Below are 19,533 nucleotides of genomic sequence, written 5' to 3' on the forward strand. Positions count from 1 at the left end.
GTATTTAGGCATGAAAATAACATCAAAATAGTGATTATTTATCGTCGGAAAATCCCGCGAATAGGCGAATTCTCCGCAAATAATGGTTAGATATGGTCCAGAAAAAAATCCGCGAATCAGTGAGTCCGCGAATCCGGAGAACGCGAATACGGGGGGCCCACTGTATAGCCTTATTAGAAGCAAATATCCACGTACTAACCATTTCAATGCTGTTGTCGCATAGGTTTTCTTAAATATCTCTTCATAAATAAGCAGTATCTTCTTGATATTTTGGCACAGTATGTTTTAGCCCCTCAGGTAATTTTGGGCATTATAATGAAGTATAATGAAGTACCAGAATTCATTGATTAAGGTAATTTACTCTTGAACTTTTTAAATTTCCTCAACAGTCGTTGTAGATATCTGAACACCTGTCCTTGGCTTAGCTAAAGAGTTAGGAAAGAAGCCCTGCCAACTTGTTTCTCTCTATCTTAAACTTATGAATGGAAGAGTGCCCTACAATACGGCTTTTAACGTTTTTTATATAAAATTTTTATAGACATTAAAATTTATCTGTATTTCATTGTTTTGAGAGATTACTATGATAACCTTATGGTTCATTTACAGAAAATTAGAGGGGTAGTAGTTTACTGGTTTTCAGGTACAGTCAAACCTTGGTTTTCGTATGCCTCTCATTTCATACGTTTCGTAGACTTTTTTCTACGGAATTTTGCCTCGGTTATCGTACGTTTCCTTGGTTTTCGTACACTTAGAAACACTCCACCCACCCTGTATCGAGTGCCCAAACAAAGCATCCCATCTTCTGTTGTGACCTATTCTGCTTTTGTGTTCGTTGTTTTTGTGCTTTTTGTGCTTTTTCATTCAAGTGGAACTGCTAAATAAGCCATAATGGGGCCATAGAAAGTTCCAAGTACCAGCCCTTGCGTAAAAAAGGTCCTGAGACAAGATTATTCATTTGATCCAACACTCCATCAGCCAAGGTTGACCACGGAAGTTCTGTTGCAGCCTTGAGTTCCCTCTTGGGTCCCCAAAAAGATTTGAGGCGGGAGGGGCAATCTCCAGTAGAGGAAGTCGCAGCTGCTTCCCCGAGATCGTTGTGTTGACATATCAGCAGGAAAATCTTCGCAAAGATCCTCTGTATCTTGGGGGTGTCCAAATCCCTTGGCAAAGGACCATCCAGTCCTTCCAGGGATCGTTCCTCCCGATCTACTCCCCCATGAAGGAGCACCATGCCAGACCCCTTAGATCCATCCTCAACGACTTTAGTGTACGTTCAATGGGGTCCTAAAAGCCCAGGGACATAGGCCACTGCCACTGAATCCCGTGGAGAGAACTCTACGGGATTCCTACTATTCACCTTGCCCCTTCCAGTGTAGCCCGAGGAAGTAGAGGGAATGGGAGAGGTGGATTGGATGATCTCACTCCTCCCAGCAGCGCTGCTGCCGGGGAAAATGAGCCACACCCTTTCACCAACCTGTGGTGGTGACAAGTGCATGGGACTAGGAGATCGTGATCATAAAGACAATGCGATGTCCCAATAAGAATGCATCGGTTTTTGCTGTGCTATAGCAGCACTGGTAGCAGCCCTGTTAGCAGTGATGCGGCTCCCTGCCCGGTGAGACCGAGCATTGTCCTCATGACACATCCCAGTACTCTTCGAGGCCGAAGCCCCTAGTGAAGGGAACTGTACAGGGGACCTCCTCTTAGCCTCTCCTGATACTCTATCCCAGGGGACAGAGGCATCAACCGTGGTTTCTGACGAAGAAGCAGGCTTGGTCTTTGCAAGTGGGTCCAAGCCGTGGCTCACTCCCTTCTCTCGCCCCATGCCACTGTCACAATAAGGAGCTGACTCCGCCTTCGTGGCAGTGGATGTACGACTTTCTTTGGGAGGTTGAACATTTGGATAAACTCGTGGACGAGTCTCTGACACGGCCCCAGTCCCACTGGCAGCGCCTTTGAAACTAGGGACTGGAGGGCAAACCTTAGTTCGTGCTCCAGAGGCTCCCGATACCCTGGCCCCAGAAGGTGGAGCCTCGGATCCCTCTCCCAAAGGAGTGGGGGAGCTGACCAGACCGAACTGCCTCGCCCCCGGAGGGAGGACACAGACCTTTTGAAGCCTTGAGGCAAGACTTCTTAGGGGGTGGAGAGGATACCTTCCCCTTCTTAGGTTATAAAACCTTCAAAGGGAGAGGTGAGGAGGTATCAGATGAAGACGACAACGATGACACCTTCCTCGATTTCTTCTTCTTCGACTTCCTCTTTGACAGCTTCTGGATTGTTGTTAAGGCTAACCAAGGAACATCACCACAAGTGCAGGTCCGGCAACAGGAACAGGTCTGGTACAGCAGGGTCAGCAACTGATACAGACGCAGAAACAGGACAGGCCACATGTTCATGTTCCACGGCTGGCATAATGGCAGGTATGGCTGGCATATCAACAGGTGACAAAGGAGGGGCAGGGAACCTCAATGCTGCCAACTATGGCATCCCGAAACCAGAAGGGGAGACATCAGTAGGTTGGATGACTGCAGATGTTGCCCTCCAACCAAGGAAGACGACACACTCGTGGGGTGATGTGGGGTTAAGTTCCGAAAAACCCACCGTATGTCGAAAAAATCGTATCTCGAATATAGCCTAGTCTACACTAGGATAATCAGTACCATCTTTACATATAGGGTAGCATACCCTACACTACACATTATACTTATACATATATGGCATAGTATTTATCAATTTCAGCTAATTCTCTAGGTTCAATGCATATTGGCTCATGATAATTAAGTACTAAGAGAAATTGAATAACATTAACAAGTTAGCCTTGCATTTACGATGATAGACACCATGGTAAATCGGACTCAGATTCAGACTGATATCGGCATAATTCAGTGATACCTATCAGGCTGCTGACGCCTACATACAATTATGGAATAAAAACAATGAATATGCATCTTTTCTATGAATCTTTTAAAAATTATACATAACTCTATCCTATTATATTGTACGTATGTATTCTCATATTACATAGTGTATCATAAAATACTAACAAAGCGTTCAATGTTTTGGTTTGGAAATCAGCTGATGGTGAATACGAGTTTATTTCGTCGTATATAACTCAATTCGGAGTGAACTGTTTTACTTCTAGTTAGCATAAAAGAATATCTAGATACTTTACTTATATGAGACAAGGTTATCTTTTCATTATGACATGTTAATTTTAAGTCAAAATATGAATTTAATGCGTCTCATTGGGAACTAAATTATTTTTTTTTAAGAAATAGCTTTGTGGGCATGTTAATTGTGTAAGGAAAATTTCGTGATTGCGTTTGCTATTTTCACTTGATTTCTTCGTAGTATAAGCTTTACTGTTACCTTATTATCTTTTATCGGCGTGAAAACAGCTGTATAGTGTATTCTTTCAAGACCTGAAGTTTTGATTTAAATGGTTCTCTCTCAACTTTATCTACGGTTGTGTTTGATTGGATAAGTTTAAGGGAGTTTTATCTTTGTTACCGATGCACACTATCAGTCATTAGCAGCTCGAAAAGTGTTCTCAGCTTCAGCTACAACTTTTTAAAAATTTAATAGTATGTTTCCTGGCTGATCTTTGATCTATAGCGAACAAAGTTATTACTTAAAAATATATCAGTCCTATTATACATAACGTCATTTATAACATAACTGCGATAATTGTTTACTATCGTACGATGGTTGAAATATAAGTCAAATGGATGCTGTTACCCATTCTGTTGTACTTAGCAAAATGTTGTTTTTTATTCGGTTGTTCATGGCTGTACACATTTACCGAACGAGTAAAACGTTAAAACAAAACTTTCATAATTCTCTTTTGCCATTTTTTTTAACTTATTTAACTAGAAGATGGAATAAAGTTAGGGTATTGTAATTTGGTTTGTCTCTTGCTGCGTGGTTGTACGCTGCTGGGCTGCACCCGTTACCAGCAAAATTTAAAAATATTTTCAAAATATTGTCGTATCAGTATTAATTGCTAACCCCATCGTAAAATCGGATTACCATAAGACAAATTATCGTAACTCGAACACAACCTGTATTCTGATACATGTTGCTAGATCTTCTACACATGGAGATAGCCTCTGAAGCTCCCTTAGAAAACCCTTTCTTTCTAAGAAGTTTCTGGACAGTTTGAATCCTGTCAAGGCCAGAGAAGAAAAATTTTTGTGGAACCTGTGCATATAAAAAGGGCTGGTCATTCTTATAACAATAATGCAAACTTTATGGAAGGTGAAAAAATGTAATGGTCAGAGGGTGACTCCCCCTAATAGCAGGGCATCTCACCTTCAAGTTTCTGCTTTCCTATCCTATAAATGAAAAACTCATCCTTTGGCTTACATATTGTAAGAAATGTTATTTTCATGATAAAATAAATTTTTGAACATACTCACCTGGTAGTTATATATATAGCTTGACGTCAGGGACGTATAGCTATATATATAACTACCAGGTGAGTTAGATGTTTGAAAATGAGGTTTCTTTGTTGTATGGACAATGATAAATTCAAAACTATATCAAAAGTGATAACTTTAAGCATTATATGCTAATAACTCACCTACAGTCTTCTTCTATCTTTTTCATGTCAAAATTTGGCATCAGTCTACCACTGAGATCATCAAAATCTACATCTTTTTCAAAAGGAGAATCAGGCCCGCTAGACTTCTCACCAATGGGTTGGAAAAACTGCCGCAGAGCTTCATCACGGGACACCTTAAAACCAATAACAAAGTAATTTATCATTTCACAAAACACTCGAAGAGAAATTTTGGGATATTATTTCTTTTTGATAATCATACGAAACATACAACTCCATGAATCTTTTCCAGCCCAGGTCTCAGGGATACAATGGACTCTACATCTGAAAACAGGTTACAGTATTCAAGAATAACTGCTAGAAAAGCTTTTCACTTTGAAGGTGAATGGATAGGAAAAACCATCAACAAGAATATCTTATTGCCACAGAACAAATTTAGAACTGATGACTGGAAGCTACGTGCGGTAGGGTTGTTGATTTTACAAAGTACAAGAGCAATGTTACAAACATGGATGTCTGAAGAAAAATAAAAAGCTTTACTAAATGGAAACAAAAAAAATTGTGACTGAGAAAGGTGATCTTGACAATATGTCTAATGCAAACTGAACAATAAAAATATTATAGAGGTTGGACTGTATCATCATCATAAAGAATAATGTGAAAATTGCCTTGGAAGCACAAAGCTAGACCAAATTAAAAGGTCCCTACTCAAAAGGAGCTCAGATTACATTTAACATATGAAAAAGAATGTTTTAGGATTAACAGCAATTGACACAGAATAGCTGTGAGATGAAGGTAAGTATGGATAAGTAAATCAAATAACTAAAAAAAAAGGGGTAGTACTCTAGAAGATACAGATCCTTCATATAGAAGGGGATAAACTAAGAGACAGAACATAACCACAAGAAAAATACTAAAAAATAAAAAATTTTAATGAAGTTGCATTTTTCATAGTTAACAAACCTGAGGTCTTAAATATTGGACAATCTTCTAGTGCCAGCTGGAAACCAGTTAAAAATGACAAATTTTCTAAGACAATTTGTATTTTTCATAGCTACAAACCTGAGCTTAACAATAGGATAATTTTCTAGTGCCTAGCTGGATCCGGTTAAACAATCGGAGATTGAAAATGCAAGGAACCTGTGAGATCTGGCAACGCCTGTATATCGGGTGAAAACTGGTCAAAGGACGCATCCACGCTATCGTGTTTAGTCTTTCTCAACCCAGGATGTCATTAGTTGACAGAGGGGCAGCTAGAGGTGGGCAGTAAAACATTAAGACCAGTTTGTAACTATGAAAAATACAAATTGTCTTTGAAAATTTGTCATTTGATCATATACGAACAAACCTTCGGTCTTAACAATATGATAGACTTATACTTGTGGGAGGTACAGACATCCTAAACTGGAAGGGGGCCAACCCACCAGTCCAACTCCAAAAGAAATATGAAATTTTTGAAAGTAAAATATATTTTCCCTTACCATACAAACCTGGAGTCCTTTACTTAGGAAAGATTGCAGCTCAACTGAAACTACCAGCTAATACATTCTTTTATACCCAGGTAGTTAACTACCGGGCCGGTCGTTACCTGCCCGGCAGTGGGGAAGCACCAGCTCACTGAGTAGTTACTTTGATTACAGCCAGGACTTTAACGATGACCACTGATCTCAAGGGGGTGGGTGTTTGGTGGGACCATACAAGTAAAGGACTCCAGGTTTGTATGGTTAGGGAAAAATACATTTCACTTTCAAAAATGTCATTTGTTCCCACAAACCTTCCAACCTTTACTTAGGAGACTCATCCTAACGTAGGGATGGAAGTCCTGTCTTGCTAGCTGAGAATGGAACCCAGGATGTCAAGACCCGGGCTTATAGCTCAGAGTTGTGGATCCTTCACCCCATGAGCCATGGTAAATGCGACCTGATGGCTGACGGCCTGGGTATCAAAGGCGCGAGCGTAGGACGCTCTCTGGGAACCACAACCAGGGTATATAATCATAACGGGTTTGTTGGGTTCCAGCACACTCCCCCTCGGAAAGGGGTGTGGGACTGACTTGTGTGCGTCTACAGAAAAAACCGCTAGTCAGACATGGAATGCTTACCAGTATCGAAATAGGTGCCGGAGAACGGGTTTCGATGCTGCGGCCCCAAGTAAGGGGGAAAGGTAAAGAGAAAATAGGCCAGTCATACTCTCACATTCACCCCAGCCTGACACGGAACCTCAATCCTCGATTCGATACTTCCGACCTCTGAGGGCACGGAGGGAGCTAAACCACTTGCTGAGTGGCTACCACAGGACCAAGATCAGCTGTGTAAAGGTAGCTGTGGGTACAGTATCAAAATCAAAGGTGGAAGGGCGAGACCATGTGCCAGCTTCCATCTCCTGGGTTACAGAGAGGTTCTTCCTGAAGGCAAGAGATGTGCTCATTCCACACACATCGTGAGCCTTCACTTGACTGGTACCAGCAAGTGGAGAAGAGGGAGGGGTGAGGGCATGGCAAATCACCTCTCGAATCCCATGCCAAATCACCTCGCCAAATCACCTCTCGAATCCAATGTGAAATGGTATTCCTCATAACCCTCTTCTTTGACAGACCAGTATACTCACAAAGAGATGGTGTAAACTGGGTCGAGCAGAGCTGTCCGTTGGAGATAGTGCCTCAGTGCTCTCAGAGGACTGAGGTCGATTCCTTTCAGTCTGAAGACTTGGCTCAAGGCCGAGTGATAGCCTTTTACCACCAAGACCAAAATGAGCTTCTCTCTCCGGAGGTAGAGTAAGAAGTCGGCAATCAAGGGGATAAAAGCTCCGAGAGGGGAACAGCCTCTCCGACAAAACCAACCACAGAAGGTGGCCCACTTGGTCTGATAGACAGACGTTGAGGACTTCCTGAGGTATCCTGACATTGCTGTCGCAGCCTCTCGCAAAAAGCGTTTCGGTGTGAGGAGCTGCTGGATAACCTCCACGCATGAAGATGCAAGAAGCTCACCGCATCGTGGAAGATCCTCACATGTGGTTGGCACAGGAGGTCGGGGAGTGGCGGAAGCAGTCTCGGAGTCTCTACCAGCAGAAGTAAAAGGTCCAGGTACCATTCTATGTGGGGCCATTTCAGCACTACTAGCGTTATGGACAGGGAAGGTGTGGATCGCACAGGATTCAACACCTGCCTGATCAAGTAAAATGGGGGAAACACATAGAGGTCAAGGCCGTCCCAGAGGTGCTGGAACACGTCCTCAAACGCTGCCGCTGGATCCGGAACTGGAGAGCAGTAAATTGGCTGCTTCCGATTGGGAGATGTAGCAAACAGGTCTATCATCGGGGAACCCCACAAAGTCAAGACTTTGTTTGCTATCCGAGGAGCCAAAGACTATTCGGAGCCAAAGATCTGTGTCTAGCTCCGATTGTCCACCATGATGTTCCGTTTGCCTGGAATAAACTGAGCTGTCAACCCTACCGAGTTGAGAGCTGCCCATTTGAGAATCTGCACTTCTAGTTGGCATAGCTGCAGATAGACAGTACCGCCTTGATAGTTCACATTTGCCACTACGGTGGTGTTGTCGCTCATCAGCGCCACTGAGTGACCTGTCAGAAGAGAGCTGAAGTGCTGGAGTGCCAGGAAGGCAGCTTGAAGTTCCAGCATGTTGGTAGATCTCGACGTTCCGAGTTGGACCATAGGCCAGAAGCCAGGTGTTGCAGTAGGTGCGTGCTCCATCCTTCCTTGGATGCATCCGTAAACAGGAACAGATCAGGTGGACGAGACTGGGGAGGGGAGCCCCTCAACAAGTTCGCATCATCCAGCCACCACTCGAGATCTGAGAGCATGTTCTCCTCCACTGGGACTAGGTCGTGGAGAGTCCCGACTTCACGACCAACGACTCATTAGACCCCACTGTAAAGATCGAAGGTGCATCCGACCGTTTAGAATGAGGTGTTCCAGCGAGGCCAGATGTCCCAGCAACTGTTGCCACTGATGTGCTGGCAGATGGGACTGTCGAAGGAAGCATAGAGCGACACCTCGGAAGCATTCCAGTCTTTCCGGTGTCGGAAAGGCTTTCCCTGCAACAGTGTCAAGGATCATACTGAGATACACTAGTCGTTGAGAAGGCTCCAGAGAGGACTTCTTGTGGTTCACCATGATCCCCAAATCATGACAAAATGCCAGAACTGTCTCGGTGGAGACGAAGAAGTTCCACCGAGGGCGCCAGTATTAGCCAATCATCTAGGTAACGCAATAGACGAATGCCCTGGCGATGAGCTCATGTCGAAACTACGGTGAACACCCGAGTGAAGACTTGCGGAGCTGTGGAGAGCTTAAGAGCCCAAAACATAAGACCTTGAATTGGAACACTGTCCACTACAACAAGACAAAGATACTTCCTGGACAACATATGGATTGGGATCTGGAAGTATGCGTCTTTAGGTCGATCATCATCATGTAGTCCAGAGGACGAATGGCCTGTCTGACTGTGCTGGGGGTCTCCATCCTGAACGGGATTTGCTGAACAAACTCGTTCAGGGCTGAGAGGTTGATGACTAGTCTCCAGCCTCCAGACGCCTTCTTTACAAGAAAGAGTCGACTGAAGAAGCCTAGACTCATCGAGGACCTCCTCAAGAGTGTCCTTCCCCAGCATGTCCTGGACTTCCGCCTGAAGGGCGAGATCCTTCGTCGATCCCTGACGATAGGATGATGACGTCTTTGGGGGTCAAATCAGAGGAGAGGGAGTTGATGAACAGGACGTGATACCCGTGATGGAGGACGGTCAGCGTCCAATCCTCTGCCTCGTGTTACTGCCACCTCGTCCATCTGGCTGGCAGGTATCCCCCCACAGGAGGCAGAGTGGGGGGAGTGCCCTCCTCAATGGTCACAGCAAACTCTCTTTCTTTTGCCGCGTTTCCCTTGCCCTCGACCACCTCTGGTCAAAAAGGGCTGCTGATCTCTCAGCCGCCGAGTGGTGGAGGCAGTGAGACAAGGATCAACCCTGGCAGCTGGGTGAGAAAACCTAGATGGTTACATCCTGAGGGTCCACAGCTCGATCAAGCCTGGATGAGACGGCGTCCCTGCGCTTCAGTACGAGGTTGGCCCAAAGGTTGGCAAGCTGGTGGACTGAGAACTCCATAGCCTTACCACCTCTCAAAACAAGGTCATGGAGCTGACTGGACATGTCAGCTTGCTTGTCAGGCTGCTGTGGAGTCTTAGACGTGACAAGATAGCCCACCGTGCCGCCCCAAAAGTCCAACCATGAAGCTGCTTGCAATGCCGCCATCACAGTTTGTTCAAGCTGCGACATCTCCTGGGAAGAATGTCAAGGTCAGATGCTGAAGGGTCTGGAGTGAAATTCCAGGCATCAAAGACGTGATGGTAGGGTTTATGGGCAAGGGTGAAGGATTGGCTTCTAGTTGTGGTTTCAATTAACCACGTTTGGTCTTTTATTAGTCAGAATGACATTTCTGCAGTTGAATGTCGATTCAACAAAAAGTTTTCCAATTTCAATGCCGATATTCTATTTTCGGTTTCCATAGTAAGGAATCTTGACCAACTTCCACTACCAAAGAGGGAGTCGAAATGCAAGGTTGGGTCAACACGATATTTGTTTTTTCTTGATGGTCTATATGGTATCCAAGTTTTGATACCATCCAGCCCTTCTCTAACTGGGGTGTCTTGGGGATAATCCGTTGCCATGCCAGAAGTCATAGTGGGGTTTATTGTATTTTCCATAGAGTAATAATATATATTTTTGTCCAGGATGAGGTCCCTCTCACCAGGGAGGCCAAACTGGGGGAGGAGCAATATTGTTACATAGTGGTAACTACCCTGGGACACTCACCTGGATATACGCCATACCCACAGTGCCTTAAGGGTCGTCAGTCCCATGAGATCGGACCCAGCACTGTGGGCATGGCTTGACATAAAAATTTCCCCTCGCTCGACCACGTCAGGTACTCTAGTTTTACAGGTGGAGTGGCATGCCGTCCAACTCCACCCTCCATCAAGTTAAAAGAGCAGTCAATTCAATAGTCCAAAACCTTGCCAAGGTCATCAACGAAAGAAGAAGAAGGGAAGGGTGAAAATTTATAAGAGGAGGAGTAAAGGAGTTAAAGGTCCCAATGTTTAGTTGGATCCACAGCAGAGAGTGTAGGCATAAAGGGACATACTCTCTCTGCAGTGGATCCCTAAGCCCCCCACCTCGTCAAGGAGTTGGGATCAGGGGGCCGTGAGTCTAGGAAAGCATTACTGTCTGAAGAAAACGCTATCCTAAGAAGGGTTATGAAACTCGTAAGGCAGGCGAATGTGATCGTCGTCTGGGTGGGGCTGAACGTGCACCTGACTGGAGAGCCGATACTGTCCTCCGACACGTCCAAGTCCTCGTCGAGGTTGAAACTTCTCAAGAGGACCAAATGGGGGAGCCCACACCGGTCTCTGTGTGCACCGTCCCGCAGGACCGTCACGTGAACCGCTTTGATGGCCGCTCCATGAGTCTAGGAAAGCGTTACTGTTTGGAGAAAACACTTTCCCAAGGAGGGTTACGAAACTCTCGTAAGGCAGGCGAAACGTCTGCCACCACCGGGACCGGTCATTCATGCGAACGTGACCATTATCTGGGTGGGGCTGAACATGCACCTGACTGGAGAGCCGATACCGTCCTCTGACTCGTCCAAGTCCTTGTCAAGGCCGAAACCTCTCAAAAGGACCGCATGGGGAGCCTCCATCGGTCTCTGCACGCACGGTCCCGAAGGACCATCACGTCAACCCTGGGAACCAAGCAATCACTGCGAGAATGATCACCGGCAAGGCGTGAGTCAACTTAGCGACTCGCTCCTTTCTTCCACCCCATGCCTGAGTCATGACAGTGAGCGGACTCAGCATCACCTACTCCAGATGCGCACGAATCCGAAGATTTCAGTCCACTCAGGGACTTGCAAACCAGCGCCCGACACAGAACTAGTCTTAGAGGTAGAACCTCCAGGACTAGCAGCAGAAGAGCAAACTGAAGTTTGCACTTCTACGACTCCCGACATGCTAGGCCCTGGGGACAGCATGACGGTTCCCATTCCCGAAGGAACAGGAGAGCCAGCGGAAGACCCAACTGCCTTCTCAGTTTGAGGAGGCAGACCCTTAGAAATCCAGTGACGAGACTTCTTAGGAGGGAAGACTACCTTCTCCTTCTACAGTGCCTTAGAAGACAAAGGGGTGGAGACTGATGAAAATATGATGATTCCAAAGAGGAAGATGGCGACACTTGATAAACGGTTCCTTTTCAATTTCTCCAAATTCTGCGACACTTCTTCTACAAGATGAGGTTTATTTACCATCAGAAATAGTTAATAATCACAGGTCAGCGACGGAGGCTTTGTCCAGTGACGTAACTTCAGGATAGCAGTGGTAAATGAATATGATTTCCAGCAGGGGATCAGTACACACACTCGAGGACCAATAGCACAGCATGCTACAAGTCACAGGTACAATTCCAAGGTTAGGATAACCAACACAAAGAGCTATCCAACCATCTACAGCTGTAATCACTATCACCACTGTTAGCCTGTAAAAGAAAGAAAATATGATTCAAAGTAATAAGGATACTCATTCTCGCATCCAATGGCATCGCCCTTCAAAATGACAATTTGTCCAAAATTGCATTTTTCCTAACTATACAAACCTGAGGTTCTTTTACAATAGGAAGGTACTAGCGGCAGCTGGATAGGTCGTAAGCTTTCGAACAAGGGGTTCGGTAGTTAACTGCTTGTCCGACAGGCGCGCGCGCGCGACTGGGAGGTAAACAAATCACTTTTGCTTTTGGCCCAAGCAAAAACTGCAGAGTGAGGGGTGGCATGAGGTGGGACTATGTGTAAAAGGACCTCAGGTTTGTATAGTTAGGAAAAATGCAATTTTGGACAAATTGTCATTTGTTCCGACACGGCATACAAACCTTCGGTCCTTTTACAATAAGAAGACTCACTTCTTGGTGGGAGGAATCTGAGTCTTTTGTGAACAGACTGGTGTTCGCCCAACCTTGGAATGCCTCCCTGGTCGTAAGAGCGAGGAGGGATCCAAGCCTCTGTCCGATTGATCGGGGTGTGCACCGCAGGATCAATGGTCAGACCTCTGGACCAAGTACTAAGAGAGAGGCAAGCGTATCTCTTCGTACCAGCAAACAAGAACAAGTTCCTATTTGCAAGAGGCAACATAAAGTTATGGTTTGTCTCTTGTTGGCATCCACTTCCCCCCCCTTGTAGGAGGAAGTGGTGGATATTCGCTCCCATCCCTAGTGAAAGGGATAGGATGGGGCTCTGTCGAGTAGCTCACCGGCATCTCGTCCTTATCCAGCAAGGTGATGACCGTATCCCTCTACCCACAGGTAGAGGAGGAGAAAAAGATAGGAAGAGAAGCCAGTCACTCTCTCATTCACTTATCTATTCTTACAGTCACACCAGGACTCGATGCTGTTCAGCCTGCTAGGGTCTGGGTTAGCTACACAACGTGTTGAGCAGCCACCACGGGTCCCAAGGAAAACGATCCAAGGACCTGTGGGCAATATCCAAAAGGTAGAAGGAGGTGCCAGTGGTCTGGTTGTACCAGACCCCTGCCTTCAGTACCTGCGCCACGGAGAAGTTCTTGTGTAACTCGAGGAGTGTACTTCTAGGTCATCTTGGTGCTGACGAAGAGTCTTCAACACTCAGCCTGGGATGTCGAGTTTCTTCAGAAAGCGCGGTCGCGCTTTCACAGGACAAAGCAGCATCTCCTTCGCATCGAAGGCGGTGAAGTCCATTAGGGAGGGGATTGTGAAGGACTCTAACCGATCGTCAGGAAACCGAAGGGTTCAGAGTCTTCGCTACGAATTCGGTACAAAAATCGAGCGTCACGAATCCCCATCTGGATGCTTGACTTCGCAGGAAAAGTCATGCAATTACCTCAGAGGAAAAGAAGGGAATGGTCGTATGACCTATCCCTCTTCTCGACTTCGGTGATGTCCTGTACCCATACTGGTCTATCCGTCTGCAGCGAAGTTGTTCTTCTCGGTAGTGGATAGGACACCGACACTCAATGGTGGGTGTCGATGGTATGGGTACTGTGACAAGCCGTTAGGACGAAGAAAAGACTGTTATGGAACAACCGAACTAAGTCCACAGCGAAGTTCGTAACAGACTTGGGCGCTCTGACAGCTGCCGACTGACTGCGTTCGGTAGGAGGCAAGTTGTCCAAGCACCGAGCAAGTCACGTGACCTTCGCCTTAAAAGGGTTATGCCAAGAGACTAAACAAATAATTTGTTCGTCACCGATGCCAGAAGGCAAGGTGATGACTCTCTTAAGGCATGTGCCCAACAGGCGAAAGTCAATTGCCTTCTAGAGACCGAGGTCCCTGATGGCAAGATATCTCATAGTATAGTTGATTCTCGGCTAAGGAGAAACAACACTATGTGTCGTTGAAGACGAAGGTGTACAGAAAATGCAACCTACGTCTTCACAGCTGAACCGAGAGAAGGATTCTCAAGATTCTGAACCTGTGCTACAAAGACTGAGAACGCTAACCGCTATTCATTGCTGTCCGGTGAGGATCGTAGTTGCAATAAAGCGGAGCGCTTTTCAGTAATGAAGACAGGGAAATACTGCCTGAAGAACTGCTTCTCATGGGCTGAACATTTGGAAGTAGAGCTGTCAGGTCGGAGAGTAGGCGATGTCTTCTGACATATCTGTTAATTCGGGGCGAGCAATGAATAATTGCACACCTACGAATACGAGATATTTTGAAGACAAACTCAGATGTCTGCAAAATCATTCGCATTATCGCGGTGCGATGCAGCGGGTGACTAGTACAGACTTCTGTTACCGTGCGGTAAACAGAAAGATGAAAGAGTCCAAGAGATATCTCTGTTGAAAATTCTCGCAATGTCGAAGGCGATGAAATCGAGCGTCACAGCAGTAGATGGTCCTTCATTATTGCGAGAATCCCCGTTAATCAGACCTAAGTCCATGATTGTTGGGCAGAGATACAGTTCGGTAGTCAATCAAACCAGGGGAGAGAGAGACGTAACCGACCGTGCATCTCCGAGACCTAGCTGATACTGAGCCGCTATCAGGCAGTCCAATACGCAGTAGCTCTCGGTGACTCGTCATCCTGAGTTGCCAGGTAATCCATTATTCCACGAAGGAATGCGTTCGGCTAGAACCATCGAGCATAAAGAATACGCTCGAGCAATTATATTTAACCGAAACGGATTTCGGTAAATACAAAAGCTGATTTGGTGTTGTCATGACAATACCAAGTATCTAAAATCGAAACTGATAACTGCTGGGAGGTTGCAGGAAACACCCCGAGTTGCAGTTCAATTAAGATACAATTCGTCTCGGTCACAAACCGTAGAGTTAACTACGGTATGCGCCTACCCCCGGACAATTCAACTGTTAAAAGAATCATGTCGCGGGGAGGGGAATATACGTAGTATATTTGTAGGTTCTGTACCACGACCTCCATCCTAAATTCTCTAGTCAAGAGAGTGAAGGAGAAGTCTTTCTCGAAGGAAAGCTTCAATGGTGAACGGAATACCGAAGACGATAGTTCAAGCCAAACTGGAAGTTCCTGTCCGTTCTTCTCTATTCCAGGTTAATCGCCTACTGTGAGATACCCTTCTTCCAGCAGCAGTCTTCTTCCAAATGCTAGAAATTACAGGAATTCGAGCATAAGCGAGGTTCCCGATTATCGTGTAACAATTATCAGGGATTCTCGCTCACTTTGGACCGTGGTCTCGCCTAAGTGTTTGGAGATCGTAAAAAACTCGAACACTCTGAGTGCGCTAGAAATTCCGTAGAATTCTAAGCACTCTGCGAAACCCACCGAATTCGTCAAACGATATCGGCTGGTGGTCCTCTCGATTCCCGTAGAAATCGAGAAAGGGGCAGGATCCCTCCTCAACGACGGGGCTTACGTCAGGTAGGACCCGAAGGTCCCCCGGTAGCGCAGCCCCTAACGTGGGATCTTACAGAGAAATCTCTGTAGGATCCCTCCCCTTTCCCTCGTAGCCGTAAGGAGAGAGGGGAATGGGGGAGGAATTGGAATACTGGCTCGCCTTCCCAGCGGAACTAGCAGTTGGAGAAGAAAAGGAGCAGCCATCGCCTTATGGCGATGGCCTCTCTGAGCCTGGGAAAACGTATCGTCAGGAGAAAACGTTTTCCCGAGGAGGGTTACGAACTCATACTGTAGGTAAGGGTCTGCCGCCACTGTGAACGTCGTCTGGGTGGGGCTGATCGACACCTGACAGGAGAGAGCCGATACCGTCCTCCGACTCATTCCAGTCCTCGTCGAGGTCGAAACCTCAGGAGGACCGAAGGGGTATTCAAATACGGTGTCCGAAGACACGTAGAAACGCCTCTGTCGCAGTAGAGGAGGTGAAGTAGTTTGTTCGACCGGCCAGAACTGAGAGAGCCTTCTTGTCCGGAGACGAGAGACTACCTGGTTCAACACAGTCGGCAAGCTCCGATCGCGGCAGACCCACCGTCGATTTGGGTTCCCTCTCGGGCCCCAAAACGACTCGAGCCGAGACGTGGCTCTGCTGGTGGGAGCGGCGATCCTTCCCCGAGGTCGTTGTACTGACGAATCAGCGCCATAACCTCGGCAAAGTTCCTCTGGATCTCGGAAGTCCACAGATCTTGCAGAGTGGGACCGTTAAGCCCTTCGAACAAGAGCATATTTCCGAGAACTTCTCCTAAGAAGGGGGAACAGCGACAGCCCTCTCGGCTTCTCCATCCACTTGCCGCATACGTCCTGGCCGGTCCAAGAACCGGCTGGCACGTAGGGCGTCGTGTTGGGGACCATGAGGGGCGCACCCTCACGATCACTCCACAAATACCTCGCTCCTCCCGGTGTAACCCGAGGAGGTTGAAGGTACGGGAGAGGCAGACCTGACGCTCCCTCCTCGCTCGCTGGCAGAACCAGCAGGCTTGGAGGGCTGCAGGCGATCGTCAACCCGCGGTGGCGGGATCGAGCTGCAGGCCTGGTCGAACCGTCTCGCTGTGGAGAACGGCTGGACTGAGCACAGCGGCCCCGATCTCGAGTGTCAGAAGAGCTGGTGCTGGTTGCCGTACCCGATCGCTCTCTGTGAGAGCGACGGTCAGGCGACCTGCAGGCTCCACTGTCACAGTGAGACCGGTGCTTGTCCTCACGGCACGTCACGTCGCTGGTTCCAGCCGTGGCTGGCACCGGCGAACGGGAGGACCTCTTCCCAGCCTCAGCCCGTGGCCGGTCGTGGACCGTCACGTCCCCGGGTAGCCAGCTGGTCGCCGCGAGAGCGAGAGCTGGTCTGGTGAGAGTCGCGTGAGCGGCTGTCACCATGTCTTCCGCCCCGTGCCGTGAACCCTGACGCTGAGCGAGCTCCGAGGTCTGGTTCCTGGCTGCACGGTCGCTGGTAGGTGACCGTACACTCGGTACCTCCCGCGAACGAGAGGCCGAGACGGACCCTGATGCAGTGGCAGAACCACTGACACCAGGCGAGAGTACCGGTGTTAGCCGGTACCCCTTCTGGTCCCCGTAGTCTTCTTCCTTGCGGAAGAAGAGCGGGCCCCCGCTCCGAAGGAGCAGGAGGACCAGCGGAAGGAACCCTCCCGTCCCACCGAGGTGAGACGGGTCCCGAGAAGCTCCCGAGGGAGACTTCTTAGGAGGGAGGAGGCAACCTTCTTCTTCCTCGGCTGTGAAGCCTTAGAAGTCGAAGGGGAAGAGGCGGCAGCCGACGACGATGAAGAAGATGATGACGACGACACCTTCCTCCTATTCTTCGTCAGCTTCCATCAGGACAGACGTAAGATCTGCCATCCAGGGCAGAGCCGGGGCTGCTGTAGCCGAAGCCACAGGGCCCGGACGCACCTGTACAGACAGACCAAAGTCTGGGGTAGTACCACACGAACAGGGACGACGTTCAGCAGGTATGGGCATCTCAGAGCACAGCCAGCACAGCACGGTAGGGACAGCCAGCGCAGCAAACGGCAGGGACAGCCAGCGCAGCAACGGCAGGGACAGCCAGCGCAGCAACCGAGGGACAGTGCATGGACAGTCAGCCCAGAATCGGCAGGTACGGCAGGCAGCACCGGAAAACACAGGAAGTGGAGCAGCAGCCAGCAACATCCTGGTAACCGGCGGCAGGTCCAGGGGCGAGCTCTAGGGCAGCGGAAGTGGTGGTCGCGGCAGCGCGGCAACCACGAGCGGCGGTGGCACGCCCCCCTCTCGGTACGGCGAACGGCACTTCACAGCGGCTGTAGGCAAGACTGTTACCACGTGAGGCGAGTACACCAGGTGAGGAGGGACGTCGTCACTGGAGCGTGGTCACCACTCCATGGGTGACCGCAGTAGGCCAGACTAAGAACCGCAGCCCTGGACACTAGCACGCCCTGCAAATGGAAGGACGCCCATACCTCACCAAGGTCCACCCTCGTGGCAGTAGCACCTGCGGAAATAACAGTAGTAGCGATTAGTGGGGGGGGAAGTCCCTCGCGCGGGGGGTGAGCCCTCTCCGAACGAGTGGAAGACCCCGAATACAATTGTACATCGGGCACCGAGCGCCCTCCCCCGCGCTCGACGGATCGGGCGAGGAGAAGAACGCAGATAACCTCCCCCCCCCCAAGGGGAAGGGCCATCTGGGGGGAGCTGAGCGGGGGGGGGGGGGGGGGGGGGGGGGGGGGTTCTCGTTCCCCACCCCCGCACAGCACCCCATGTACCCAACATAATAATAAGAGCCCGAGAGCAATCGTGCCCTCGGCCCGAATGCAAGGGCATAAGGATCAATTCCCTGACTGAGCGGAACTTGAACCAAAATAAATATTGATGCAATCAATAATAAAAGGAATAAAATGAAAAAAGAATCTTGCATTACGATTCACTTCACAATGAATAAGGGCTCGGATCGAGCGCATTTGCGCCCTCGGTACCGAGCGCAAGGTAAAAGGATCCATTCCCGATTATGAATGGAAACCTTGATCCATAATGAATTGATGCAATCAAAATATATATGAAAAATGAAAAAGAATACTGCGCTTGCGATTTCACTTCATACAAATAAAAAGGGGAAGGATCAATTCCCGGGAAATAGCGGAAACATTGATCCAAGTAAACAATGCAATCTCAATAAAATATGAAAATGAAAAGAACTGCACTTGCGATTCACTTCATTCAAAAAAAAAGGGGAAAGGATCAATTTCGGGTAAGCTCGATACTGATCCAAAATGAGTATTGCTACAATCAAAATAAATATATGAAAATGAAAAAGAATACTGTACTTGCAATTCCACTTCCAATACAGAAAAAGTTCATGCCGAGCGCATTCGCGGGCAACGAAAAAGGTCATACAGTCCAAAAAAATATAAAATGAAAAAGAGCACTTACTTACGATTTTCATCTACACTTTTCCAACCAAAATATACGCTCGGAGCGACGCTCTCCGCCCTCGGCAACGAGCATAGGTCAAAAAAAATATAAATGAAAAGAGCACTTACTACGTTTTATCTACATTTCCAACCAGGATACGCGGACGACGCTCTCCCGCTCGCACCGCAGACACAATACAGGATCTTTCTGGGAAAATGAAATTCCCCACACTTACGCCCTTCAGTCCCGGCACTCGGGTAATCGGAGGGCGTGGAGAAACCAAGATCCTTTAATTCACAATTGAATTCAATGGAAATAAATATGAAATGATTGTACTTACAATTCAGTTTCACTAGATAAATAGAAAAAGAAAAACACAACCATGCGAAAGCAACGACGATGAAGCGGGGCAGAGAGCGATGATACACGTCCACACGCCAGCAGGCCGAAAGCAAAAGTGATTTGTTTACCTCCCAGTCGCGCTCGCGCGCGCCTGTCGGACAAGCAGTTAACTACCGAACCCCTTGTTCGAAAGCTTACGACCTATCCAGCTGCCGCTAGTACCTTCCTATTGTAAAAGGACAAAGGTTTGTATGCCGTGTCGGAACAAATGAGAGGAAATCCCCCAAA

The 19,533-nt window shown here is 47.8% G+C and overlaps 1 protein-coding gene across 1 annotated transcript in view; it reads right to left on the bottom strand.

Moving 5' to 3' along the window:
• The window catches only part of LOC135220730 (uncharacterized), a gene marked incomplete at its 5' end in the record, with an annotated part of 198,820 nt that overhangs the window by 178,483 nt on the left and 804 nt on the right, over positions 1–19,533 (bottom strand). Inside the window, 1 exon segment of the mRNA XM_064258169.1 lies at positions 4,583–4,737. Coding sequence (XP_064114239.1) covers positions 4,583–4,737 — 155 coding nt within the window.

The sequence above is a fragment of the Macrobrachium nipponense genome, chromosome 2 (assembly GCF_015104395.2).
Source record: "Macrobrachium nipponense isolate FS-2020 chromosome 2, ASM1510439v2, whole genome shotgun sequence".
Lineage (NCBI taxonomy): Eukaryota > Metazoa > Arthropoda > Malacostraca > Decapoda > Palaemonidae > Macrobrachium > Macrobrachium nipponense.